The sequence below is a fragment of the Phycodurus eques genome, chromosome 1 (assembly GCF_024500275.1).
Source record: "Phycodurus eques isolate BA_2022a chromosome 1, UOR_Pequ_1.1, whole genome shotgun sequence".
Classification (NCBI taxonomy): Eukaryota; Metazoa; Chordata; class Actinopteri; order Syngnathiformes; family Syngnathidae; genus Phycodurus; species Phycodurus eques.
In genome coordinates this window covers 11,624,334-11,651,130 of record NC_084525.1, presented here as the reverse complement: position 1 = coordinate 11,651,130, position 26,797 = coordinate 11,624,334, and the positions used below count along the sequence as shown (strand labels likewise).

The 26,797-nt window shown below is 41.7% G+C and overlaps 2 protein-coding genes across 4 annotated transcripts in view; one reads left to right on the top strand and one right to left on the bottom strand.

Annotated features, from left to right (window-relative positions):
- Positions 1 to 467: 467 nt before the first annotated feature.
- Positions 468 to 5,464, top strand: LOC133402998 (tubulin alpha-1C chain-like). 2 transcript variants are annotated; one of them, XM_061677438.1, is made up of 4 exons: positions 468 to 580; positions 2,545 to 2,767; positions 3,495 to 3,643; positions 4,279 to 5,464. In XM_061677438.1, the coding sequence occupies exons 1-4, from the start codon at positions 578 to 580 to the stop codon at positions 5,251 to 5,253; spliced, it is 1,350 nt and encodes a 449-aa protein (XP_061533422.1). In that variant the 5' UTR covers positions 468 to 577; the 3' UTR covers positions 5,254 to 5,464. The 2 variants fall into 2 exon arrangements, with proteins under 2 accessions (XP_061533422.1, XP_061533412.1); XM_061677428.1 differs by lacking the exon at positions 468 to 580 and having other exon boundaries at positions 2,539 to 2,767.
- A 3,803-nt stretch (positions 5,465 to 9,267) lies between these two features.
- LOC133402990 (inactive dipeptidyl peptidase 10-like) overlaps positions 9,268 to 26,797 on the bottom strand; it is a 41,818-nt gene continuing 24,288 nt past the window's right edge. For both annotated transcript variants that reach the window (XM_061677414.1, XM_061677405.1), the window contains exons 15-27: positions 25,454 to 25,501; positions 25,253 to 25,371; positions 25,076 to 25,123; positions 22,132 to 22,230; positions 21,967 to 22,036; positions 21,438 to 21,566; positions 21,303 to 21,368; positions 20,942 to 20,996; positions 13,999 to 14,098; positions 13,801 to 13,859; positions 12,870 to 12,942; positions 12,676 to 12,749; positions 9,268 to 12,600 (exon numbers count right to left, since the gene is read on the bottom strand). In XM_061677414.1, the coding sequence (XP_061533398.1) occupies positions 12,469 to 12,600; positions 12,676 to 12,749; positions 12,870 to 12,942; positions 13,801 to 13,859; positions 13,999 to 14,098; positions 20,942 to 20,996; positions 21,303 to 21,368; positions 21,438 to 21,566; positions 21,967 to 22,036; positions 22,132 to 22,230; positions 25,076 to 25,123; positions 25,253 to 25,371; positions 25,454 to 25,501 (1,072 nt within the window). In that variant the 3' untranslated portion in view covers positions 9,268 to 12,468. The remainder of the gene's footprint in view (positions 12,601 to 12,675; positions 12,750 to 12,869; positions 12,943 to 13,800; positions 13,860 to 13,998; positions 14,099 to 20,941; positions 20,997 to 21,302; positions 21,369 to 21,437; positions 21,567 to 21,966; positions 22,037 to 22,131; positions 22,231 to 25,075; positions 25,124 to 25,252; positions 25,372 to 25,453; positions 25,502 to 26,797) is intronic.

The window sequence follows — 26,797 nt, the reverse complement described above, 5'->3', positions numbered from 1 at the left end:
GAAATTGATTTTTGAGTTTGGCTCATGAAAAAGGGAAGCAAAACTAAAAATGGTGCATTTAGATTTTGTGTTCATTTCTCTATAGGATTACATGACAAATGAAATACCTAATAAAAAGTGCACTGTTGATAGTTGGGATAAATGAATTAAATTACAGTGTATGTATATCTTGTAAGCAAGACAAATATAAAATAAATGGTCAGTTTTTAAAAAAAATATTAGTGCCTTACTTGTTCTCTATGGTTTATGGGGAGTATGATTTAAGTAAGGCGTCATACAAGTCAAAGGTTTCCTATTGAATGTGCTGTAGCTGTGAGTAAAGTCACCAGCACGTTACTTTTTGTCTGAAAAGGCAATCCAGGAAATGTTCTCACACTGTGGAGGCACTGGAGGCCAAACTGGGTGGAAATGCAACTGCTGGCTCCACCTCTGCCTCCTCCCCCTGCGTCAGTTATAAGTACATGCGTGGTGTGACACACTGACGGAACTTCACTCACAGAGATCTCATTATAGGTACACTGTGAGGACCGTCTGGTTTTAAATTCTCTTGCAAAAAAAGGACACTGTAAACGGCAGAATGGTGAGTTTGTGGTCATTTTTGCTATTGTTAGTGTTTGATGTTGTAATGTCATGCTTCTACGAAGTTTGTTTTCTTCTTACTGGCTCAAAAGCGCCACATCACCTCACCCACAGACTACAAGTATGTAAGGAACAGGAAGCCCAGCAGTGGAAAGGCGCCTTCAGGCATGTGACTGCGGCTTCAGTGAAGGTTAACACTTTCCATATGGGGGCTAGAGGCCTGGCACGAGTGCTAGTGTGCTTGCCTTTCTGCCTTGGAATGCTGATGTGGCTTCTATACAGGCTGTCACAAATTCTATTTGTGTTGTTTGCCACCAGCCTGATAGATTTCTAGAGGCTTACTGTTTTCACATAAATTTCTTCAAAAACAACTAAGATCAATTTGCAAGTAAATGTGATCAAGCGGTGGATCAGCATTGATTTAAGCCCAAAAGAGTCTTAAATTCATTGTTCAGTATTAGTTGAGCAGGGCACTGACCTTCACTTCAGGCGGGATCAGAGTGTGTTGTAACATTTATAGCTTGTTGACAAAGGCTGATGATTGGTGCAACTTTTATCTGGTGACTTCCTGCTGGGCCTTTCAAGACACATGTCGGGAAATGGTGTGTGGCGTGAAGAGCGATTACTGTGGATTTTGTCTTGCATCGCTCGTCCATGTGACTACGACTTCAAACATTTTTTTTCCAGCCAGGATGAGATATAAGAAGCTGACAGCCACCCTCATGGGTTGGAAGTGTAACGTCAGGCAGTGTGTTGTAACCACATGCGGATGTGCAAACGAAGAAACGTTAGGCACTATTCTGACTACATACAAGTTTAATTTTAGTTTTTACTGAATTGAAAACACACTGAACAAAGCTATGAACTGACTAATGCTGCTACTGCACCATACTATTTTAAGGTCTTATTCAAGTTGCGTTGACTTGATTCCACAACCGATGTATGGTTTTGTGTCTGTTGGGTTCTTTATGCAACCTTTTTAGGCACCATTTTACACAGACAAGTTGACACTTTAAATTTCATTTTACATTCGTACTTGGTCATTTTAGAGACACATAAGTGAGTGGTGGATGTTGTTGATGAGAATGGCATCCTTATGGGGAGCAGCTGCACCATGAATCCCTCAAAATAGCTGAGCTGGCTGCTTCCTCCATACTTAGCAAGCCGCAGATGGGAGGGCAAGAAAGGGTCAAAGGTCAAGGCTAGGAAATCCAAAACAAAACCTCCTGCAAGTGATTCTGTGGCACTTTGGAAGTTTTGGATGCACACCAGTGACTCTGTTGCTCCCCTCGTGGCTTCAGTGGAAAAACACAATGAGATGCATTGTGGACATGTTTTAGGCAGAGGCGGAGGGAGGGGGAGGGGAGAGAGAGAGAGAGAGAGAGAGAGAGTGAGAGGAATTTCATGGCACAAACATTTCTGTGAGTCACGTCCCCGCCCTCTCTGAAGGGAATGAAGACAAAAGGCAAAACATTCACAATTTGTTGGTGTTAAAAGCAACTATTGTTGAGAGAGAGAGAGGGGCTTACATTGCACTGTTGCAGTGGAAATACTACAATTTTTTTTGATGAGATGAGCACAGACCTGTTCTTAGGATTCATTTAATCAAAAATTCTGAACTGCAATAGCTGACTGCTTCAGGCCAAACTGCTCCCAAATGATGTGACTTGACTTGTTTAATCACAGCGTGCCTGCACCTCCCACTTCATCCCTTGCCCTATCTTTCAAAAGGAACCTCAAAATTCTTGAGCAGGGTGTGGAAGCCTAGGCCCCAATAGCCGTTTGTGCTAATCGCCATTGCTTGCTTTTTTTTCTTTTCTTTTTTTTTTTTTTTTTTTTTTTTTAACACATCAGGCCCCCCCTACTTCCTGCAAGCCAGGATACCCATTGAGTTGTTCTGTATGGTTTGGAACAAAATAAAACATGGGCCTGTCTTAAAAGTTCTCTTTGCTTCATCCCATGCAGCGCGAGTGTATCTCCATACATGTTGGTCAGGCTGGCGTCCAGATGGGCAACACCTGCTGGGAACTTTACTGCTTAGAGCACGGCATCCAGCCAGACGGCTGCATGCCTAACACCAGGCCCGCAAGAGCATCTGACGATTCCTTCACCACTTTTTTCAGTGAGACTGGCACCGGCAAGTATGTGCCCCGAGCCATCTTTGTCGATCTGGAGCCCACCGTCATTGGTGAGTTGGACTATCAGTCTTGTATAAAGTACATGAAAGCGGTACTTGAGTAATATTTATTAAAAAAAAAAAAAAAAAAAAAGGTATAGTGCAGCTTACACACACGGGTGAATGTGGTCCTAAAACAATACTGACCATTTGACTTCACCGGATTAACATACTGTAAATTAAATTAACCAACCAGGTTGGTGGAGAGTTTTTGAATGTCAATATTCCTGTCACTTTAGGTAGAGTAGGTACAGTATAAAAGGTACTTCATCCAGTAGGAGGAGTCTTCCCCTCCAATGTATGAATATAATTCCTGTAAAACATTATCCTTGTTGACCACTGCAGTCTTCTGCTGCTGCAGATGTTATGTGAGCAGCAGAGTCAGCAGGAGGGGCTTCCATCCTAAAATCCATCAATTTGTATCGTGTACCTCAGTCTGGATAGGTCGGACTATTCTTCCGCTAAGTGCTGGGCGGTTAAGGCATTACCTCAATAAGCAATTTCTTCTGATTTTATTATATAGTAACAAAGATGGTGAGGGGAAATGTATCAGAATAAAAGTATACATTCAGGAAATGTAGTTGGGTAAAAGCAAAATATGCCAGAAATAAAAAGTACTGTAAAGTACAGGTGTGTGAAAATTCTACTCAAGAGCAGTAACAAAGCATTTGTACATTGTTACATTACTGTACAAGACTGTGGACTATAAATCGTGGTTATTGCAATTATCCTCTTGCAGATGAGGTACGCACTGGTACATATCGCCAGCTCTTCCACCCTGAACAGCTCATCTCCGGGAAGGAGGATGCTGCCAACAACTACGCCCGTGGTCACTACACAGTTGGAAAGGAGCACATTGACGCTGTACTGAGCAGGATCCGCAAGCTGGTGAGATGAAGCAAAGCATTTCCAAATGTACTTTGTCAGTTACCATTTTAAAGGTAATTTCACTTTAGTCAAACGCACAAAAATTGCAAATGTTCTGAAATTTCTATCCCATTTTCTCCAAACTTGGTGAACAGTCGCTCAGGTGATTTAGTATTAACCTTCAGCCATGAAGAAGTCTCACATCAAAGTACACCAGTAACAAGATTAAGAATACATTTTCAACAAACCCCATTGAGTCATACGGTAGCTCATATAAGAGGTCTTGATGAGGGCCTACTAGTTCTTTAAAGATATTATTAGTACAGTATAGCCGCACCTGATATTGGTAACAGAACAAAACAATACATTTTCAGTGATGTACTGTACATTTTCTCTGGTGGACAATGGCCATGGTGGATTTACTTTTTTTTTTTCGTCACAATTTACCATAAAGTGTCTCCTAAGGTGACATTCTCAGGAATCAAAAGCAAACAATTGATTAACTTGGTGATGCAATTTCACACTTGATGAGTGGACAGGCACTCCAGAGACCCAAATATTTTCATACAATCAATTAAAGTTGATTTTCCACAAGATGTCCCCTCTACAGAGAATAATAAATAACTAATGGAAATGTATCTATCTTTCTCTTTCAGTCTGACCAGTGCACTGGCCTCCAAGGTTTTCTGGTGTTCCACTCCTTTGGAGGAGGAACCGGTTCTGGGTTTACCTCTCTGCTGATGGAGCGTCTCTCAGTGGACTTTGGCAAGAAGTCCAAGCTTGAGTTTGCCATCTATCCGGCTCCTCAGGTGTCAACTGCTGTGGTGGAGCCATATAACTCCATTCTCACCACACACACCACCCTAGAGCACTCAGACTGCGCCTTCATGGTAGACAACGAGGCCATCTACGATATCTGCCGCAGGAACCTGGACATAGACCGTCCGTCGTACACCAACCTGAATCGACTCATCAGTCAGATCGTCTCCTCCATCACCGCTTCGCTGCGCTTTGACGGAGCCCTGAATGTAGACCTGACTGAGTTTCAGACCAACCTGGTGCCCTACCCTCGCATCCACTTCCCTCTGGCAACCTACGCCCCCGTCATCTCGGCAGAGAAGGCGTACCACGAGCAGCTGACTGTGGCAGAGATAACCAACTCTTGTTTCGAGCCAGCCAATCAGATGGTGAAATGCGACCCTCGCCACGGCAAGTACATGGCGTGCTGTCTGCTGTACCGTGGCGACGTCGTACCCAAAGATGTGAACGTGGCTATTAGCAACATCAAAACCAAGCGTTCAATCCAGTTTGTGGATTGGTGTCCCACCGGCTTCAAGGTGGGCATCAACTACCAGCCTCCCACTGTGGTTCCCGGAGGAGACCTGGCCAAGGTCCAGAGGGCTGTATGCATGCTGAGCAACACCACCGCCATCGCAGAGGCCTGGGCCCGACTGGACCACAAGTTTGACCTGATGTACGCCAAGAGGGCCTTTGTGCACTGGTACGTCGGCGAGGGGATGGAGGAGGGTGAGTTCTCCGAGGCTAGAGAGGACATGGCTGCCCTGGAGAAGGACTACGAGGAGGTGGGTGTCGACTCATTGGAAGAAGACGAAGACGGGGAGGAGTATTAGAAAAGGAAGGCGAACATCTTGTGGACTGAGCAGCTTCATTTCTAATATCATGCGTTTTAATGGCTGGTATATTGTTAACTAATAAACACAACATTAATGCTGGTCTGAAGTATGTAAGAGCTCAATCCCATCATGTTTGATTTTCTTGAGCATGACTCTCCTTTAAAAGAATGTGTTTGTACCTTCTTTTCAAATAAAACTATTTACACTTGCTTGTGTTGCTTTCTGACCCAGTCTATTAGAGTGTACTTATTGTATTATTGTGAAAAGGTATATAGATAAAATAGAAAACTTAATAGATTATCTTGTTAGCTAGATACAGTGGATATAGATAGCACTTCATAAAATACATACAGATTAAAAGTATATTGCTGGTGTCAGGTCAAAACCTATGTTCAAATTTGGTCTAATTATTTTCACAAATCTATACTTTTATCCAGTCTCCATGTGGGTCTCTTATTTTTACAAATTATTGACCAATCTTAAGTGTTGAAAATGGCTTGCTCTCTTTGACCATGAAATGTTAATAGCTCAACTAACATGCCATTTTCTTTTTTTGTTTGTTTCCTGAAAAGTGATGGCTTGTGAGAGGAGAGGCTTACACTCAACACCAGCAATTTATATTCAAAAAAAAAAAAAAAACGTTTCAAATGGGTTGGGCAATAAAATAAATTACCACTCAGGTGAATAATGAGTAACCCTAAATAAACAAACTTCATATGGCTGCATTTACTGCATTGTGACCGCTACCCCCATATCAATCAATCAAACTTTATGTAGCACTTTTCATCCATGCAAAACAACCCAAAGTGCTTTACATGAATTAAGTTAAGATTTTCACACCTGGATTTGGGGATCCTCTGCAATTCCTCCTTCCAGATCCTCTCCAGTTCTGTCAGGTTGGATGGTGAGCGTTGGTGGACAGCCATTTTCAGGTCTCTCCAGAGATGCTCAATTTGGTTTAAGTCAGGGCAGTCACGGAGTTGTTCTCAGCCACTCCTTCGTTATTTTAGCTGTGTGCTTAGGGTCATTGTCTTGTTGGAAGGTGAACCTTCGGCCCAGCCTGAGGTCCTCAGCACTCTGGAGAAGGTTTTCTTCCAGGATATCCCTGTACTTGGCCACATTAATCTTTCCTTTGATTCCAACCAGTCGTCATGCCACTTCAGCAGAAAAAAAAAAAAAGAACACAGCATGATGGTGCCACCACCATGCTTCCTGTTGGGACTGTAATGGACAGGTGATGAGTAGTGCCTGGTTTTCTCCACACAAACCGCTTAGAATTAAGCCAAAAAAGTTCTATCTTGGTCTCATCAGACCAGAGAATCTTATTTCTCACAATCTTGGAGTCCTTCAGGTGTTATTTATTTATTTATTTATTTTAGCAAACTCAGTGCGGGCTTTCATGTGTCTTCCACTGAGGAGAGGCTTCCGTCGGGCCACTCTGCCATGAAGCCCCGACTGGTGGAGGGCTGCAGTGATGGTTGACTTTCTAGAACTTTCGCCCATCTCCCGACTGCATTTCTGGAGCTCAGCCACAGTGATCTTTGGGTTCTTCTTTACCTCTTTCATCAAGGCTCTTCTCGCCCGGTTGCTCAGTTTGGCCGGACAGCCAGCTCTATGAAGGGTTCTGGTTATCCCAAACGTCTTCCATTTAAGGATTTTGGAGGCCACTGTGCTCTTAGGAACCTTAAGTGCAGCAGAATGTTTTTTTATAACCTTGGCCAGATCTGTGCCTTGCCACAATTCTGTTTCTGAGCTCTTCAGGCAGTTCCTTTGACCTCGTGATTCTCATTTGCTCTGACATACCCTGAGAGCTGTAAGGTCTTATATAGAAATGTATGTCAAGTCCAATCATATTATTCCAAAGCAGGGGTGCCCAAACCTTTTGGCTCAGGGGCCACATTGCCGTAAAAAAATTGTCATGCGGGCCAGCATTAATTTTACATGCTACCGACGAGGGGAATGCTTTTTTGTATTTTTATTTTACAGTTTTACTATACTGTCTGCTGCTAGGTAGATCTTATAACTGCCTGACCTGGATAAATGAAGGTTAAAATAAAAATTAATGAAATGCAAAATAAAGTATTTTTATGAAATTTGACTCAAACTCAAACTTTATTCATCAGAATCAACAAACAACATGTTTGCATTAATGTGAAGGGTGCGACTGAGATCTCGACTGCAGTAAATGGGGCAGGTCTGGCTCAAAAGCGGTGGTTTTAATGCGCAAGATGTCACGCAGGTGGGAGTCACTTAGTCTTGTCCTCACGCGGTTCTTATTCATGTTCATGACTGAGAATGTCTTCTCACAAGTATGTCGAGCCAAACAAGCTCAACATTTTCTTAGCAAATGTACGAATCTCTTGGAACCTGTCTTTATCCAGCTGCTGGTAAAAGTTGACGAGGGAGTTGTTGGTACCGGCTGCGACACTCCGTGTCACACTGCAGCTCAATGAGCTCCAGCTGCAGGTGGGCTGGAACGTCACTGAGATCCACGGAAACGGTTTGGCACATAGAACTTTTTGGTGAATAATACAATGGAGTTTTATAGCTTTACCTCCTTCTGCGCTTACTTTGTGACACACTAGGGTTGATAATCCACTGTGCTCGCAAACCATGGGAGGTGCGCCATCCGTAATAGTCCCCGTGATTTTATTCCACTTTAATTTTATGTCATGTACGGCGGAACAAACAAAAGCAAATAAATCTTTCCCTCTTGTTTGGTCCTTAAGGCTCTGCAGGTCAAGTAGCTCTTCACGCACGTTCATTTCACTGTCCACTCCTCTCAAAAAAAATCAGGAACTAAGCGCTGTCGGATGCATCCGTGCTTTCGTCACAGACTCACAAAAAAAATGCAATCTCCACTCCTTTTGCGTCCAACTGTCTCTTAATATCAGAAGAAACTTCTTCTTCGCCTCTTCGTGACACAGTGCTACGAGCCAGGCAAACATTGGCGAACTGTTGCTTTTTCTCAGGACAAATGTTCTCCACCATTTTCATCACACAGTCTTTAATAAATTCACCCTCAGTAAAAGGTTTGCAGTGCTTGGCAATCAGCGTTGCCACCTCATAGCTTGCCTTTGTTGTATTTTCATTCGACTCACTGGCTCTTGTGAAAAAGTTTTGCTGTGTCGTTAAACCAGCTTCCAGTTGCTTCAATTTTTCACTGCGTTCGTTCCCAGTTAGCATGTTCCGTCTGGTCGTGCCTCTTTATATTGAACTCCTTGAACACAGCCACAGTCTCTTGGCAAATTAGGTAGACGCAGTTGTTTATAAACTCAGTGAAAAAATAGTCAGACTTCCATTTGTCCTGGAAACGTCGGCTCTCGCTATCAACTTTCCTTTTCTTACTTCCAGTTGCCATTTTAGAAATGGGCAAAAAACAGATCATGCGCAAAACGGCCCCGCGAGAGTTCAGCCACAAGTTTACTGCCATCCTGTGGTGAAATATAAAATTGCGCGTGTATTTTGTACTGTCGGGCCACATATTATTGGTTTTATAACAGAGGCTTCGGGCCAGTGGAAATATGAACACGGCCGGATTTGGCCCGGGGGCCGGACTTTGGGCATGTCTGTTCTAAAGTAACGGTACTCTTACTTGAGTACAATATTTGGCTACTCTATCCACCTCTAAGTATGCTACATTATGAGGTTGCATGGTGCTGTATTTTTTTCTGTGCTTGTTCACTAGAGGCGACCTTATGTTGGCTCCGTTATTGGTTCGAGGTGCTAAAGATGGGCCATTTCTAAAGGTCATGAAGGACGACACACAAAAGGTAAATGTTAGTTCCTGGGATGAATTACTCTGTCTTGAATTGGAAAATGTAAAAGTGTGAATATATCTTGAGAAATTATACCAAAGTGGTTGGCATGGCAACCCCCTGCACAATAACACCGTTTGATCTGTGTGGATGAGTCAACATTATCTATTTTTTTTCTCCCACTACAGTACAATAAACAGGGTGTGAGTTTCCAAGTGGTGCATTCAACAGAAAACATTTTTATGATAATTTATTTACCAGGGTAATACCAGTACAGGCATTTTTACTTTTCATGCGCTAAATTATATACTGTTCTGTATTATTAACATAAAATATCATTTCCACAACACAAATGAACTTCATATTTCTAGATCATCAGCTTTCTGTTCTTGTTTCATTATTATGTCTATTTTGATTTAGTTTATTGGCATCTATTTGGATTCTCTTGCTTAGTGAGACGGGTTGGGATTCCTAATTTAAACTATGCTAAATTACTGTTACCTGTCTGCATCTTTTGGAAATGACCAATAGAACTGTAAAGCTTCATATTCGTATACCTCGACGATATCCTAATTTTCTCCCGCTCCCCCGAAGAACACAGCGTCCATATCCAGCCATGTATTTAAGTTCCACGGGATACCCAACAATATTATCTCCGATCGAGGTCCCCAGTTTTCTTCTTAGGTCTGGCAGGAATTCTGCAAAGCGGTGGGCACAGCAGCCATCTTATCCTTTGGGTATAATCCACAGACCAACGGCCAGACGGAGCGGGCTAACCAATCCATGGAATCATCTCTCGGCTGTGTGGCCGCACGCAACCCCTCCTCATGGAGCTCCTTCCTCCCATGGATCGAATACATTCACAACTCCCTCACCAGCTCTTCTACCGGTATGTCACCATTCATGGCTTGCTACGGTTTCCAACCCCCACTATTCCAAGTACAGGAGCAGGCGGTGGCCATTCCAACCGTACGGGATCACCTCCAGCGAGGCCAGGCGGTTTGGAAGGACTTCCAGGCAGCGTTGACTCGGTCAGCGGCACGCAACAAGCAGCTCGCGGACCGTCATCGCTCCCAGGCGCCCGAATACAAGGTGGGTCAATCTGTCTGGCTGTCTTTACACAACCTCCCACTTCAAACAGAGTCCTGTAAGCTCGCTCCCCGTTTCATTGGCCCATTGCCAATTACTAAAATCATCAGTCCCACTTCCATCGAGTTGAAGCTTCCACAGTCCTTGAAGATTCATCCCACATCTCTTTGCTGAAGCCTCTCTCCACCTGCACCCTCCATCTGAATAACCTCTGACCCCCCGGATTATTGACGACCATCCGGCCTTCACGGTGTCACGTATCCTCGACATGCGGCCTAGGGGGAGGGGGTTCCAGTACCTGGTCGACTGGGAAGGGTACGGGCCGGAGGAGCAGTTTTTGATTTCCCGGAAGCTAAAACTCGATCACACCCTTTTGGACGACTTCTACGCGGCTCACTCGGGGAAGCCTGGCAGGACGGTACAGTAACTCTTAAGTTAAATAGCTCCATGTTCACAAAAATGTAAGGCCTAACAATGAGTGATGATTAAGTCTCTTTAAAATAACTAAATTCACAGTCTGAAGACTGAACCGACCGCTTTCAAGCACACAGTCGACAAAGACTGAAGTGCAACACAGAGTTGGTGGCTTCACGTCGCAAGATCACCAACCATTTTTTGGTCTCACACTACGCACAAAGCATTATGCTATATTTTTAAACATTACTTTTGAGGTGCTAAAAACAGAATCTGGTGATATCAATCCCAGAAGAGGGTCACTATATCTTCATTTTGGTTCTAAATCAGGGGTGTCCAAACTACAGCCCAAGGGCCATTTCTGGCCTGCTGTCCATTTTTTTTGTGGCTGGCGGCATACACCAGTACTACCAATAATTTTCGTCACGGGGCGAAATATTATTTATTACAAAAAAGAAGGTGTGGGTGGGCAGCATGAAAAATGTAGAAGTGTAAGGTAGCGACACCCACATTCTCCATGGATGCGATGCCCTCGACACTTATGACTACCATTACTAACAATAAATTGATTTTATTGTAAAGATACAAATAAACTATTTTCAACTAAAACAGCAATACCATTCCTCTTCATATAAGTTATAGTGGTGCCTTCCAATACGAGTGACCCAAGGTTTTCGAGATACAAGCCTTTTGCTTTGACTTGCGCACAAAAGTCTAGTAGGAGCGCTTTATGGTGGCAGTAAAATCAACTCAACTCACCTAACAACCAGCAGCAGTTTGACAGATAGTGAACAATTCTTCTTCGAACAAAGAGTCTTCAAGTTATTAAATGCCACTCCCAGTTTTTTTTTTTTTTACTATCAAACTAAACATAAACCATTACAACATTACACGCGTATTTAAAACAACCACATAGTTTTGGTTTAGGAAGTCCACTTAGCTTAATGCTACTACAAAATGCAAAACAACAGACGGATAGCATCAGTATCGAGCAAGGAAATTTGAACACAAACGGTGGAGCAACATATGAACACAGACAATAATCGAATAATTACTAATATTGATGCAGCATACTGAGGAGTGGTAACCATCTCCTCTGTCTCCATGTTTGTATGTCTGTATTAAACTATCAGTTGACCAAGGCGCACACACCAGGCGTCATACAATGAAAGTGAATTAATCATGATGCACAGACAGTTTAATTCTTCACATTCTATTTAAATCATCTTTTTATGATTTGTTTATATAAAGTATAATATTGTAGAGTACTGTTTTCTGTATTGGAAAACATGTTGGGTGGGGTTCTTTGGTAGGCTGGAACAAATTAATGGCATTTCCTTTTATTACAACGGGGAAAGATGTTTTGAGATACCGGTGTTTTGAGTTATGAGCATGGTCATAGAACATATTGTAATGTCAAGGCACCACTATAATTTCATTTGAGGCAATACATGTTCGCTCCAATTTCTGCTTTGTGTCACAGTCCGATTTGTGAACATATCACATCAATGATCCTCAACTAACTACTATATAAATGATCAGCTTAGTACAGCCTGCGCTTATTTTGGCTCTTATTGTGGAAATGTTAAGTTGCTGCTCAGTCCAGGGGCAGTTCTGTTCTTGTGGAATTCAGCGTCACAGGACACCCCAAAATTCTGAAAAGTCCGATACTTTATGCCTCATCACCATTACCGGAAAACTGTGATGTAGCAATTTTTTCAAAAAAATATAAAAAATATATAATTGCTTGATGGATTAGCTTTAGCGTGTTTAATGACTGAAATGAATGAAAGTTGAAGAATGTCAAAGTGGCCCTTGCATCCTTAAATTTTTCTGACCCTCGGAGGAAAATGTTTGGACACCCCTGTTCCAAATCCTGTTATTTGTTGATCAAATACTGTGCTAAGTGTATAAAACAGACACACACACTATTCTTCTGTGGAGTTCCTCCTCACTCGTCCTCTGCTTGCCGGTCCAGTAACGACGATGCGTCCAACAGACAACCTCTAAAATAACCAATCAAAGAGTGCCTCAGCTGAATCTGACTTTGTCTTGACAGGAAGTGGCCCTCATCAGGGTAGATCTGTCCCAGAAATTCACAAGTAAATAACTGCCTGGAACTCTTTAGTCATACTGTCTTTTCTGACACCTGTGGTACCTGCATGGTATAGTTGGCTCCAATCCTGATCAAGTGCTTGATGAGCTCCGCAGAGTGCTGAAAGTGAACATTTGCTGAGGAGAAGAGCACAACTGTTTACATCCACCGCTGGACGACAGCTCAAAGCTCAGCAGACATAACGGCCTGCATGTTGCAACACTATTTGCAAAGTGAATAGAAATGTGTGTGTATACCATCGGCCGTCCCATGGGCAAGAAACAGAGTTCCTCCCTGCAGACCTCTCATGTCTGGAATAACTTTGGACATCTGCACAGATGAAAAACAAACTTTATTAATTAAAAGCACAATATTAAGCTTTATTCCAACTTTTGCTGAATCAATTAAAACACAATTTTTAAAATTTCATGCACTGGTGCTATAAAGACATGGTGCCTCCTGATGCTTGTGCAAAGGAAATGCACCAAAAATGTAAATAGAACTCAAACATAAAAAAATCTGAAAGCAACATACAGCCACCTGACTTAAAATAAAAGTGCAATGTGACACGCCCACCAAGCTGGTGAATCGCTCTCGTTTCGCGACCAGACTAGCAGCCGTTTTTTTATGGATTCATTGCTCAGAAGGGGGGAAACAAACTCTCAAATTGCACAGCTGGTATTCCATCAGAGCATTGACTGCTGTTTCAAGATCCCATTTTTCCTATCATATGGTTAGACAGGGTTGAACTCCCACTGACTAATGCCCATTCACCTTATACCAGTCGTGGGCTGTCACTTGAAGAGCTACCTCCCACCCTCCAGCCATCACAGAATCAGAGCATTCTGGCTTATTTCAACGCAACCCAGTTCCAACAAAACTGTCTGCGAAATTCACTTGGTGGGCCATTGTGTATTTAGGTCTACTCCACTTGCATTCCCGCTCTTCAAAAGGACAAATGTGTCACATTTTCCTCTTTTACCTGACAACAACTACTTAGAATGTGCACAGAACATTGTGTCTGCATGTCAGATAAATTCTAAGGTGGGGGAAGGCCATTTTCTGTGACACAGTGTAAAAGGCAAAGTCCAAAAAGGCGTGCTTGGATTAGTTAGGTGTGGAAGAACCCTGACCTCAAAACCCTTTATGAAGAACTACAATGGAAATTGGTTGCTAGAAGCAGCTCACTTGATATCTGTTCTCCTCAGTTGAAGGCAAGCCAAAGTATCGCTCTGAGAATGCTGAAGCTGGAAGCAATAAAGAAGGAGAGAAGCAGGTTGTTCGTGTATTAGATTCTTTATAGATGAAAGAGCATCAACACGAGAAGCAGTCTGATCTACTGTACAATGATCCTGTATGTGAAGGATTTGACTCAACCAGACTCACCATACATGGTCCAGTCCACAACAGGAGCCTGAGCTGCAGCGCAACGGATCATCCCCTCGGTCGACTTTAGCAGCATAAGCGTCAGGTAACCGCCATAGTGCTGCAGGAGAAATGTTCTCATTGGAGCTGCTTCCTGGTTATCATTCACATAAATATTTACTTGTACCTCAGACGACACAGATGAAAGTGTTCTGTTGAGCTACTACTATTCTTCAAAGCACAGTGCTGTGAAAAAAATATTTGTCTGCTTCTCAAAATTGTATTTATTTTGCATAGTTTCACCACTTTAATGTTTAAGATCCTCAAACAAATTGAAATAGACAAAGATAACCCAAGTAAACATAAAATGCAGTTTTTTATTTATTAAGAAAAAAATTATTCAAAGCTACCTGGGCCCATGTGAAAAATTGTCCCCCTTGTTGAATCATGAATTAAGTGTGGCTAATCACATTTTTGGGAAAGCTTTGTTCATTTACACTGACCACACCCAAACCTGATTACCTCCCGACCTGCTCAATCAAGAAATCACTTAAAAAAATTAAAAAAATAAACTGTCCGACAAAATGAAGTCTACCAAGATCTCAAACGGTTGCAGCAAAATGTCACAGTCCAAAGAAATTCAAGAACAGATGAAAAATGAAGTAATTGACATCTATCAGTCTGAAACGGGTTAGAAAGCCATTTTAAAGCTTTAGGAACACTGTGAGAGACATCATCCTCAAATGAAAAAAACATGGAACAGTGGTGAACCTGTTGTGGCCAGCCGATAAAAATTACTCCAAGAGCATTGCAATGACTCACCCAGGAGGTCCCAAACGAACCCAGGAAAACATCTAAAGAACGGCTGGCCTCCTTGCCGCAGTTAAGGTCAGTGTTCATGACTCAACAATAAGGAAGCGATTGGGCAAAAATGGCATCCATGGCAGAGTTCCAAGGTGAAAACCACTGTTGACCAAAAAGAACAAAAGAAAAAAAAAAAGAAAAGAAAAGAACTTACTTTTGCAAAAAAAAAAAAAATATGCTTGATTCCCAAGACACTTGGGAGAATATTTATGGACTGACAAGACAAAAGCTGAACTTTTTGGAAGGTGGGTGTCTCGTTACTTCATAAATAAATAGATATAACAAAGAATTTCCGAAAAACAACATTATAACACCATTCAAACATGGTGCTGGTAGTGTGATGGTTATGGGTTACTTTTCTCCTTCAGGACCTGGATGACTTACTGTGATTGATGGAACCATGAATTATGCTCTTTAGCAGAAAATCCTGAAGGAGAATGTTCGGCCATCAGTTTGTGACCACAAGATGAAGCACACTTGGGTTCTGCAGTAGGACAATGATCCAAAACACCAACAAGTCAAATGCTGAATGACTTAAGAAAAAACAAAATGAAGGTTTTGGAGTGTCCTCGTCAATGTTCGGACTTGAATTTGAGTGAAATGCTGTGGCATGACCTTAAAAAGACTGTTCATGCTTGAAAACCCCCCATTGTTGCCAAATTAAAACCATTCTGCAAGGAAGAGTGGGGTAAAATATCTCCACAGAGATGTGAACGACTCATTGCCAGTTATAGAAAACGCTTGATTTCAGTTGTTGCTGCTGAGGATGGTCCAACCAGTTATTAGGTTTAGGGGCAATTTTTATTTTTATTTTTTTACACACACAGCCAGGTAGCTTCAATAGTTTTGCTTCCTTAATAAATAAAATCATCAGTTCTTCTTCTTTTCCTTTCGGCTTGTCCCTTTAGGGGTCGCCTCAGCGCATCATCCTTTTCCATGTAAGTCTATCCTCCTGCATTCTCCTCTCGAACACCAACTGCCCTCACGACATCCATCAACCTTCTCTTTGGTCTTCCTCGAGTTCGCTTGCCTGGTAGCTCCATCCTCATCATCCTTCTACCAATATACTCACTATTTCTCCTCTGGACGTGTCCAAACCATCGAAGTCTGCTCTAACTTTGTCTCCAAAATATCGAACTTTGGCTGTCCCTCTGATGAGCTCATTTCTAATTTTATCCAACCTGGTCACTCCGAGAGCGAACCTCAACATCTTAATTTCCGCCATCTCCAGCTCTGCTTCCTGTTGTCCCTTCAGTGCCGCTGTCTCTAATCCGTACATCATGGCTGGCCTAAACACTGTTTTATAAACTTTGCCCTTCATCCTAGCAGAGACTCTTCTGTCACATAACACACCTGACACCTTCCTCCACCCGTTCCAACCTGCTTGGACCCGTTTCTTCACATCCTGACCACACTCACCATTGCTCTGGACAGTTGACCAAGTATTTAAAGTCCTCCACCATTTTTATCTCTTCTCCCTGTAGCCTTACTCTTCCCCCACCCCCCTCTCATTCATGCACATATATTCTGTCTTACTTCGGCTAATCTTCATTTGTCTGCTTTCCAGTGCATGCCTCCATCTTTCTAACTGTTCCTCCATCTGCTCCCTGCTTTCACTGCAGATCACAATGTCATCTGCAAACATCATGGTCCACGGGGATTCCAGTCTAACCTCATCTGTCAGCCTATCCATTACCACTGCAAACAGGAAGGGGCTCAGGGCTGATCCCTTATGCAGTCCCACGTTAAATTTGTCTGTCACACCTACAGCACACCTCACCACTGTTCTGCTGCCCTCGTACATATCCTGTATTATTCTAACATACTTCTCTGCCACTCCAGACTTCCGCATGCAGTACCACAGTTCCTCTGTGGGTACTTTGTCATAGGCTTTCTCTAGATTTACAAAGACACAATGTAGCTCCTTCTGACCTTCTCTCTTATGGTTAATCACCCTAACTGCTGCACATCCTTCCCATCTCTATCCCTCTGTCTGGCCAACCTATATAGATACTTTTCTCCTTCTTTAGTGTCAAACCTGGCATACATGTCATCATATGCCTGTTATTTGGCCCTTGCCACCTCTACCTTTGCCCTATGTCGTATCTCAATGTATTCCTTTCGCCTCTCCCCGGTCCTCTCAGTGTCCCACTTCTTCTTTGCTAACCTTTTTCCTTGTATGATTTCCTGTACTGTGAGGTTCCACCACCAAGTCTCCTCTGCTTTCCTGCCAGAAGATACATCAAGTACTCTCCTGGCTGCCTCTCTGATCACCTTGGCTGCAGTGGTCCAGTCTTCCTCCTCCTGTCTCACCTCTTCCCGAAAAGCTGCACAACACTCATCCTGTCTCAGCTTCCACCACATGGTTCTCTGCTCTGTCTTTGTCTTCCTAATCTTCCTGCCCACCACCAGAGTCATCTTACACACCCCCATCCTATGCTCTCTAGCCACACTCACCCCTACCACTACCTTACAGTCGGTAACCTCCTTCAGATTACATCATCTGCACAAGATGTAATCCACCTGCATGCTTCTACCTCCACTCTTGTAGGTCACCCTATGTTCCTGCTTCTTCTGGGGAAAAAAAGTGTTCACTAAAGCCATTTGCATCCTTTTTGCAAAGTCTACCACCATCTGTCCCTCCAAGTTCCTTCTTTTTTTTAATTAAAAAAAACATTAAAAGTTACCTGGTCCTCCGAAAAAGTAATTACCCCCCTTGTTAAATCATGAATTATCCATCCATTCTCAATACCGCTCATCTTGTTCAGGGTTGTGGGGCGCTGTAGCCTATCCCAGCTGACTTCGGGCAAAAGGCGGATTACACCCTGAACTGGTTGCCAGTCAGGTGCAGGACACATATAGACATGGACAACCATTTGCACTCAGATTTACACCATCATGAGTGGGAACTGAACCCATGCTCCCCGCAAAGTCAGGCGAAGGTATCACTACACCATCAGTGACTAATCATGAATTAATTTTGGCTAATGACATATTTCGGTTAATTTTCATTGATCACACCCAAGCCTGATTACCTCTAGACCCGGTCAATTAAGAAATCACTTCAACAGAATCTGTCCCGACAAAATCAAGTTGGACAAAAGATCTAAAAAAGCTGTAACAAAATGACACGATCCAACAAAATTCCAGACCAGTCGAGAAATAAAGTAATTGACATCTATCAGTCTAGAAAGGGTTACAAAAGCCATTTCTAAAGAATTAGGATTCCAAAGAACCAGAGGGAGAACCATTATCATCATGTGGGGAAAACATGGAACAGTGGTGAACCTTCCCAGGAGTGGCCAGCCTACAAAGATTACCCAAAGAGAACAGCAATGAGTCATTCAATGGGCCACAAAGGAACTCAGGACAACTTCTGCAATTCTCTGCAACTTCTGCAAGGAAGAGTGGGACAAAATATCTCCAGAGAGATGTGAAAGACTCATTGCCAGTTATAGAAAATGCTTGATTTCAGTTGTTACTGCTGAGGATGGCCTAACCAGTTATTAGGTTTTGGGGGTTATCATAGGGCCAGGTAACTTTGAATAGTTTTCTTTCCTTAATAAATGAAATCATTTAAAAACAGCATTGTAAGTTTACTTCGGTTACTGTATATTTGTTTGATATTTACATTTGTTTGATGACCTTAAAGTGGGGAAACTATGCAAAAATATAAGAATTTGAGAAGGGGGCCAATACTTTTCACTGCACTATTACGACCACAGAAGAAGAAGGACAAAACATAAAGGCTTCCACACACCGAACGACGCAGCTGAACCCGACTGACCTCTCGTGCACTGTGCGTGGTTTGGCAGCTGTTTACAGGAGTGGCCGATCAGTCTCGTTCTGTCACGATTCAAGATTTGAATCGTCGGCACATACTGGTTTGAAGATTTCAGCCAATTAAAATGTACATAAGCTTTAACTCACATTAAAGATACATTTCCAGGTTTTAAGCGAGCTAGAGACAGAACAGCCGTTGAGCTGCCCCCCAAGTCATATAAATACGGTATAGAAAAGCATCAAATATTGTTTTAAAACAATACTTAACTATATGTATAGTTTCTAATGTGCCTTTAGATGAAAAGTGAAGCTTGTGGCGGAATTGTACACGTGGTACCACGCTGGGTTTGTTCAAATTAAATAGAGCGAGCAAGACTTAACACCAAAGTTTATGCCATAAGCCGGTCCAATCACGTTCAACTGCACTGCGTAGTCTGTTTCGTGCTTGCATTATGTGTTTTCAGGTTATGTAAAGACCAAGCTTAACACGATCAGGATTTTTGGGGCCGATCACCAATCACCGATCAGCGAGTTTAAAAAAACGATAACCGATCCAATCACAAGATTGAGGAATGTGTCTATTTAAATGACCTGTTCATTTACTGTTTATACTTGTGTACTTAATTGCTCAAAAAATAATATTTACAATAAATGTATCTTTGTTCCTCTATTTATGCCAGTGAGGCATAGTGACAGAACAAATGAATGGTATTCTATTAGATGGCAGGAAGTAAATACAGTAATTAATGTATCCACCTTTTGTGACATTTTTGTTCGTTGGTGTGCAGTGAGATTTTTCATTTGTAAAATATGTTCCTTGCCTCCATAAAGGTTGGAAATCACTGCTCTAGTGAGATCGTGTATTCTAATCAGTCAGGTCAAACCAACATTACATGACAGAAATAATGGGTGCTAACTTACTGTAATTAAATTAGTTTATTTTTAAATTAAATTACTTCACCCACACCGAAACTTTAGAGCATGATTCGACAGAACGGCAGGTATGTTTACGTCCAACCGTTCGTGCTACCGCTAGCTTGCTAGGCTACATAACATTCTATTGCCTGCTTGTGAGCCGTATCGTATAAAAAGTACGAGAACACACCTCAAGCAAGCCGTAAACGAACAGGACCTCTCCTGTCCTGAGCACCGGTGACCACCAACACATGTTTTTTCCCCATTTTGTCCTTATAATACAGTCGGCTCGCTCCACTTTTGTTGGTAACAAGTGTATCCGGTCGCATTTGAGTTGACAAGATAAAGCCCAATGATCGTAAAAAAACGGGATGCGGAATACAAGATTCTATCGCAGTAGTCTGACAGTGCAATCGTGAAGAAGCAAATTTGTCTTGTCGTCTGATCCGGGCATTGTTGCCGACGTGTTGTTTGTCCCACACCGCCGAGGTGTTTTTTTTTTTTTTTTTTTTTTTTTTTTTTAATAAATAACTTCTTTGGCCATCAGATATTTATAGTACTACGTCAAAAGACACAACAAGGCTAAAAATTTACTAGCTTATAGATTCTAATATACTGTGCACGATCAATGACGTCATCGATCGGACCGGCGAATTATGACAAAGCCGATCAGCATAAAATGCTAAATATCGGCCGATACCAATCAGCCTGATCAAATCGGTGTAAAGTTTAGTAAAGAGTAAATGTTGTTTCAGCGTTCTATATCGCGCTTCACCTATTGCGGATTAAGTGCATTGCACATTTTTAGTTTGTTTTAAATATTCATAACGCACCTAATTTACAATATTGTGGGATACTGAGTGTACGCTATGATTATATTGTGGTAAATTAAATGCTTCCGAGCCTAAAACATTAAAACTGTGAGAAAAAACTAATAAATAAAAGAAAACCAAGTCATTAAGCCACATTACAAGGATTAAAATGTTTGAGAATAGAAAGTGTTCACAAGTAGTATGGTAAAGGTTAGTAGGAGTGTGAGGGAAATTAATAAGAGTCTGGGAAAGTTCATACAATTTGAAAAATATATATTTTTTAAATACAAAACTACTTCAGATTTCAACTATTGCGGGGGTGGTTTGGAACCTAACCCTCACAATAAATGAGGGATTATTATACCTCGTGTTTTCATAGCATACGATACTTGTGAGTGCATTTTTTCTTCTGAAGAAACATGTTCAAAAATAATTTTGCTGTTTTAGGGGTTGCTGGAACATATTCGTGGCATTTTCATTCATTTCAGTGGGGGTTTTTTGTTATGAGCATGGTCACAGAACAAATTAAACTCGTTTTGCAATAAACCACTGTACAGTCAAGATGAAGAAACAATATGAGCAGTTCAGACCTCTCCGAAAACGCCGACCCTTGTTGGATCGATGAAGTGCAGTTTCACCAAGTACCTGGAGAGAAAAGACTCATCAGTCCATCATGATATCTTTTAATGATGTTCAGGAAATAAAACCAAGAAAAAAAAAAAAAAAAACACATCCCTTGTTATTCTGCTTGAGAACAAATGACTTCCCATCACAATCAATTTAAAAGTACAAAAAGCAAAAAAACCCAAAAAAAACTTATAATTGTATGAGACAGGTTGAAATGTGTTGTCTAAGTCCGTCACACGACTCACTGAACATTTCACTTTTTCTTTTTCAGAGCCTCGTTTCATTTTAATTAGACTGCGTTTTTTTCTTGAAATGTGTACGTACGCCAGGGCTGCTATGTGGTCCTCAACATCCACCTGCCCCATGTTCTGATGGAGTTGCTGCAACATCCTGTGATGTGAAAGCTACAGTGAGTTGCACATCCAACTGGACATGGACAACTTGAAAAAATCCACATACCTTTGACCTCGGAACCCTGAACCCCGACCATCGAGCCGAGCCACAATCACCTGCTCTGAGCCCACTAGGACCCAGTCCCAGTCCAGCCTAAACTCCTCTGTGACTGCCTGATCACCAGGAGAGCTGCCACTATTGGGACAAAGCCATTTTAGCACATGAAGACAAAAGCTAAAAATATCATGATCATTAAAAAAATAACTGGGCTTAATTAGAAAAAAAAATCCCTTAATGACATACTAGAATGATTAGTACAAGGAAACCTCTCCCCAAGATATTAGCGAGCATCGCCACCAATAAATTACAGTCAGCGCTAATGATAATATGCTGTGCTTAAACAGCTAACTTATTTATCATATTGTAACATTTCAAATTAAAATATCCCGAAGGATGCACAGGCTGCAATGGGAATTATCAAGCTCTAAAATGAGGCATTCCTGTTATTTTGGATTGATTCGTGAAATGCTAAGCCTGGAGCTATAGTGGCGCATCAGAGTGTGAAGGTTGCAGTGTGAGTGCAAACAAAACTCACACAATGAGCAGAAGGCCATAGAGGAAGGACTCAGAGAAGTCAGGAGGAAGGATGAGTTTCAGAGGCAGCTCTATATGTGAGAGAGCAGATGCATGTAACGCTCTCTAACATCGTCATCATATTAACCTTTGATTAACACTTGCATGCACATCATCTCATTCCTACCAAAGTTGCCATGATGGATGGTGTGGATTTGGGTCTGAACTGTTCTTTTGGTGGACAACATCGACCACAGAGGGTGATTGTTTTCCAGGACGAAATAGGCTGACAGAAGATGATAAAGATGAGGATTAATTTAAAAAACTGACGAGAGACACATGATATCTTCTGAAAAGTAGAACGCCAACTTGTTGGATTTGCCTTTCTGTTTAAATCTTCAAAGGTGGAGTTTTCATTTTATTTATTTTTTAATTTTGTTTTAGAAATCCTCATCTTGGGGAAGATCAGCCAGAGACTGACGTTTTGCTGTGCTGACCTGTTAGCTTGGGCTTCAGGAGATTTGATAACTGTATGCACCTCTGGAAAATAACAAAAATGTCCATCCCTCGTTTGCTAACAACTGGTCAAGACTAACTAGAAGCAAGATAAAAGTACCTCAGGCAGCTGAGAGGATTAAGAAGCGATGCGGAATTAGCAACATTTCTGCTCATTTATCGCCTCTTTTTAATTGATTGTACATTCCAAAAAATAAAACTTTAAACAGATACATTTAGTGTTACAGTAATTCTCCATTACAAATACGGCTACCAACAAAAACAGCCCTGGCTAACGTCAGCTTGTTTACAGTGCTTATGCTAGGTTAGTATTGCTAACGCTGCTATTTTGTTGAAGCTGGACAGCATTCTCTGTGACTATTTATCCCAACTGTGCACTTTAATAATTGCATGCCATTATGAATTACCATGTTTGAGAATTGCGCACTTGCATGTTAGTGATGGCGTGGCTTTGGTCAGACTGGGAGGAGTTCTGGGCGGGGCTGGTTGGCATAGAGAGGCTAAAAACTGCAAATTTCCCTTTAATCTTAATAAAGTATGACACTGTATGGACAAAGTATTGGCACATTTGGCGACACCTTGGAGTTGATATCCATTTAGTGACATCAGTTTCCACTCTTCTGGAAAGTCATCCTACAAATTTTTCAGTAGCTGTGGAAATTGTTGCCCATTCATCTAAAAGAACATTTGTAAGGTCAGAGGTTAGTGATGGCTAACCATTGCTTTTCCAGTTCACCCCAAAGTGAGTGCTCTCAAGTTCTTCCACACCAAATTCATTCAAACATGCCATTATGGACCATACTTTACGCACTGGGGCACAAGAAAGCATAGGGTTGTCCAAAAATAACTCAGATTCAGGGGGAACTCAGAATTATAAGAAGGGTCCAATTATGGTCATGTAGTTTTATCACTGACATTGTAAATTCTTGTTTCAACTCATCGTTTGCTGAGAGTATTAATTTTTAATAAACTCAAGCTATTAATTAACTGTAGAGGTGCAACGATTAATCAACAACTAATCGATTGCCAAACTAATCGATAATGATTTTCAATATCAGATTAATTGTTTAGAGACATTGTTTAACTTAAAATTGTCCGAATACTCTCAATGTCATCCTCTCAAAAGTAAATAATAATTGTATTTATTATAATAACAAAACAGTAAATAATCCAGCCATTCATTCTCTGAGCCGCTTTTCCTCACTAGGGTTGCGGGTATGCTGGTGCCTATTCAGGCCGATTTCGGACGAGAGGCGGGGTACAACCTGAACTGGTCGCCAGCCAATTGCAGAGCACACATTAACAACCATTCGCACTCACGTTCACACCTACAGTCAGTTTAGAGTCTTCAATAAACCTACCATCAGTGACATGCGGTCAGGGTAGGCAAGTGAGGCAGAGCTGCACTGCCCCCTGGTGGTCTTTCCTTTCCACTGCATGTGAATAGTAAAAAAAACCTTATGATTACATTAAATTGTTCCATTTTAGTTCTATGGTCCATGCTTTACATTGTTCTTTTTCAATCTTATAATTTCAATGATTTCATCATTAAAATAGCTGAATTTACATATTTCCTGTTCAAATACATAGGAAGCGCAGTTACGAGTCACGATGAGTCATCGCTTCCATGATGCTTCAAGAGACCACGCAAACATCCATTCAGGCAGGCTGTGATTGGTCCGTGGCTTCACACAAGAGACATTGGTGTTTCCTCATTACATCGCCAATAATATACGTTTTATCACACTCTACTGCACTTACTGACGTTTAACAGACTGTCTAATGCATTTAATGAAAGTGTGTGACATTTAGTCTCTCTTATCGACCAGAAAAGCCACTAAATCTGCACAGTGGAGTCTGGTATGTACGGTGCCAGAACCAGCATGTGGCAGTGTTGAGTTGAGCGTCATAGAGCTCCAGACGTCACGTGACTGACAGTCACGTGACGTTGTCAGTGCCTCACCAATCATGAACCTCACCGCACGTCCCTGCCTACCATGCATGTTTTTGGAATGTGGGAGGAAATCGGAAAACTCACAAGCATGGGCAGAACATGCAAACTCCACAAAGGAAAGCCAGATTTGAACCTCAGAACTGTGAGGCAGATGTGCTAACTAGTCGGTCACTGTTAGTACAACATAATTATATTTCACCTCAGTACAACATAATTATATTTTTTTATAATAATAAAGCAAACTGATTACCTTTGCGTTTCATGAAAATAAGAGATATAGAAAGAACAGCTTTTACTTCAGAAAATAATTTTTGCTGATTTTCTGACGGATGTTACGAACCCAAACCAGTACTGGAACTGAATCATAATCAGTTTCTTTGTGCATTTTATGCACTGTCAATTTGAAATCATCTACTGTTTTTGAATAAAGCGATTGATTTTTTTTTCAAATCAGATTTATCAAAAAAAAATAAAAAAATAAAAAATAAAATCGACAAATAATTATTGAAATAATCATTAGTTTCAGCCCTAATTAATTCATTACGAAGTGTGTCCAAATAGTCTTGTCCATAGACGGCCTAAAACAAATTGGCCATTATCACCATGCTCCAGGTACCGGTGTTAAAAGCAAACAGTTGTCTGTTTATATCAAAACACTCACAGTCCACCTCATCCAAACTTAGAAGCAGTACTGATGGAACTCCCGGACCTACGAGTGTCACAAGATGAGAAAAGCAGACAAGGTGAAAGTGTTATTGTGATGAAGACAACAATGCCATTATCAACATGTCATCTCTATGAGAAGAGGTCACCGCCAAGATCACAGTGACAGTTTTGCCTTTGCAGTGCAGGATGGCGTGCTGCGCATCAGGGCTGATGTTAGCATCAAAGAACATGCAGGTTTCTCGCAGGCCACAGGTGAGGCATTGTCGTGGAAATACACCCAGGGTGGACACACTGACAGAGAGCACATGCATATGTTGGAAGAAGGAGGAGCCAAAGGCCACAGAGTTGGGGAGTGCAATGAGTCCATAGTTACCTGTATAAATGCCTCTCTTGTGCAGAAACTTCTGTGCTCAGGAAGTATCTACAGTACATGAAAGACATCAGCTCATTTACACCTTATAGACCAGGGGTGTCCAAACTTTTTCTTCGAAGGGCCGCATACACAGAGAAAAAATAAATAAATAAATCGAAGGATGTAAGGGCCACTTTGAAAATTGTCAAAATCATCTTTTTTTCGGAGGGTTATGAATGGAAATGTTACACTCTTAAAATAAATAAATAAATAAATTCCTGTAAAGTTGAGACACTGTAAAAACAGAATACAATGATTTGCAAATGTTTTTCAACCTATAGTCAGTTGGATACCTTACAAAGGTCTGATATTTCTTTAAACTGATAAACTGTACTTTTTTTGCAAATATTCACTTATTTTTAATTTGATGCCTCCAACACATACCAGACCACTGGGACAGGGGCATGTTTACCAGTGTGCTACGTGCACCTTTCTTTTTAACAATACTCGATTCAGCATTTGGGAACGGAGGAGACCGATTGTTGAAGCTTTGTAAGTGAAATTCTCGGCCATTCTTGCTTGATGTACAACTTCAGTTGTTCAACAGTCCAGTGTATCCGTTGTCATTGTGTGCTCTTCATAATGCGCCACACATTTTCAATGGGAGACAGGTCTGGACTCCTGACAAGCCAGTCTAGAACTAATACTCTTTTGTTACGAGGCCACACCCTTGTATCACATACAGAATGTGGCTTGGCATTGCCTTGGTGAAATAAGCAGGGATGTCCCCGAAAAAGACATTGCTTGGATGGCATTATATGTTGCTCCAAAACCTGTATGTACCTTTCAGCATTAATGGTGCCTTCACAGATGTGCAAGTTCCCCAGGCAATGGGCACTAACACAACCCCATACCATCACAGATGCTGGCTTTTGTACTTTGCACTGATGACAATCCTCCTTCCTCTTTGGCCCGGAGGACATGATGTCCATGACTCGTCAGACCAGAGCACACTTTTCTACTTTGCGTCAGTCCACCTCAGATGAACTCGGGCCCAGACAAGCCGGCGGCGTTTGAGTGTTGTTGCTATATGGGTTTTGCTTTGCATAGTGTAATTTTAATTTGCATTTGTGAATGTAATGATGAACTGTCTTAACTCACAATGGTTTTCTGAAGTGCTCCTGAGCCCACGTGGCAATATCCTCTCCACAATGATGCCCGTTTTTAATGCAGTGGCACCTGAGGGATCCAATTATCTGAATCTTTTGATGTTGATATGGACCGCAGATGATGAATCAGGAAATTCCTTGCAATATTACATTGACAAATGTTGTTCTTAAAGTGTTGGACAATTTGCTCCAATAA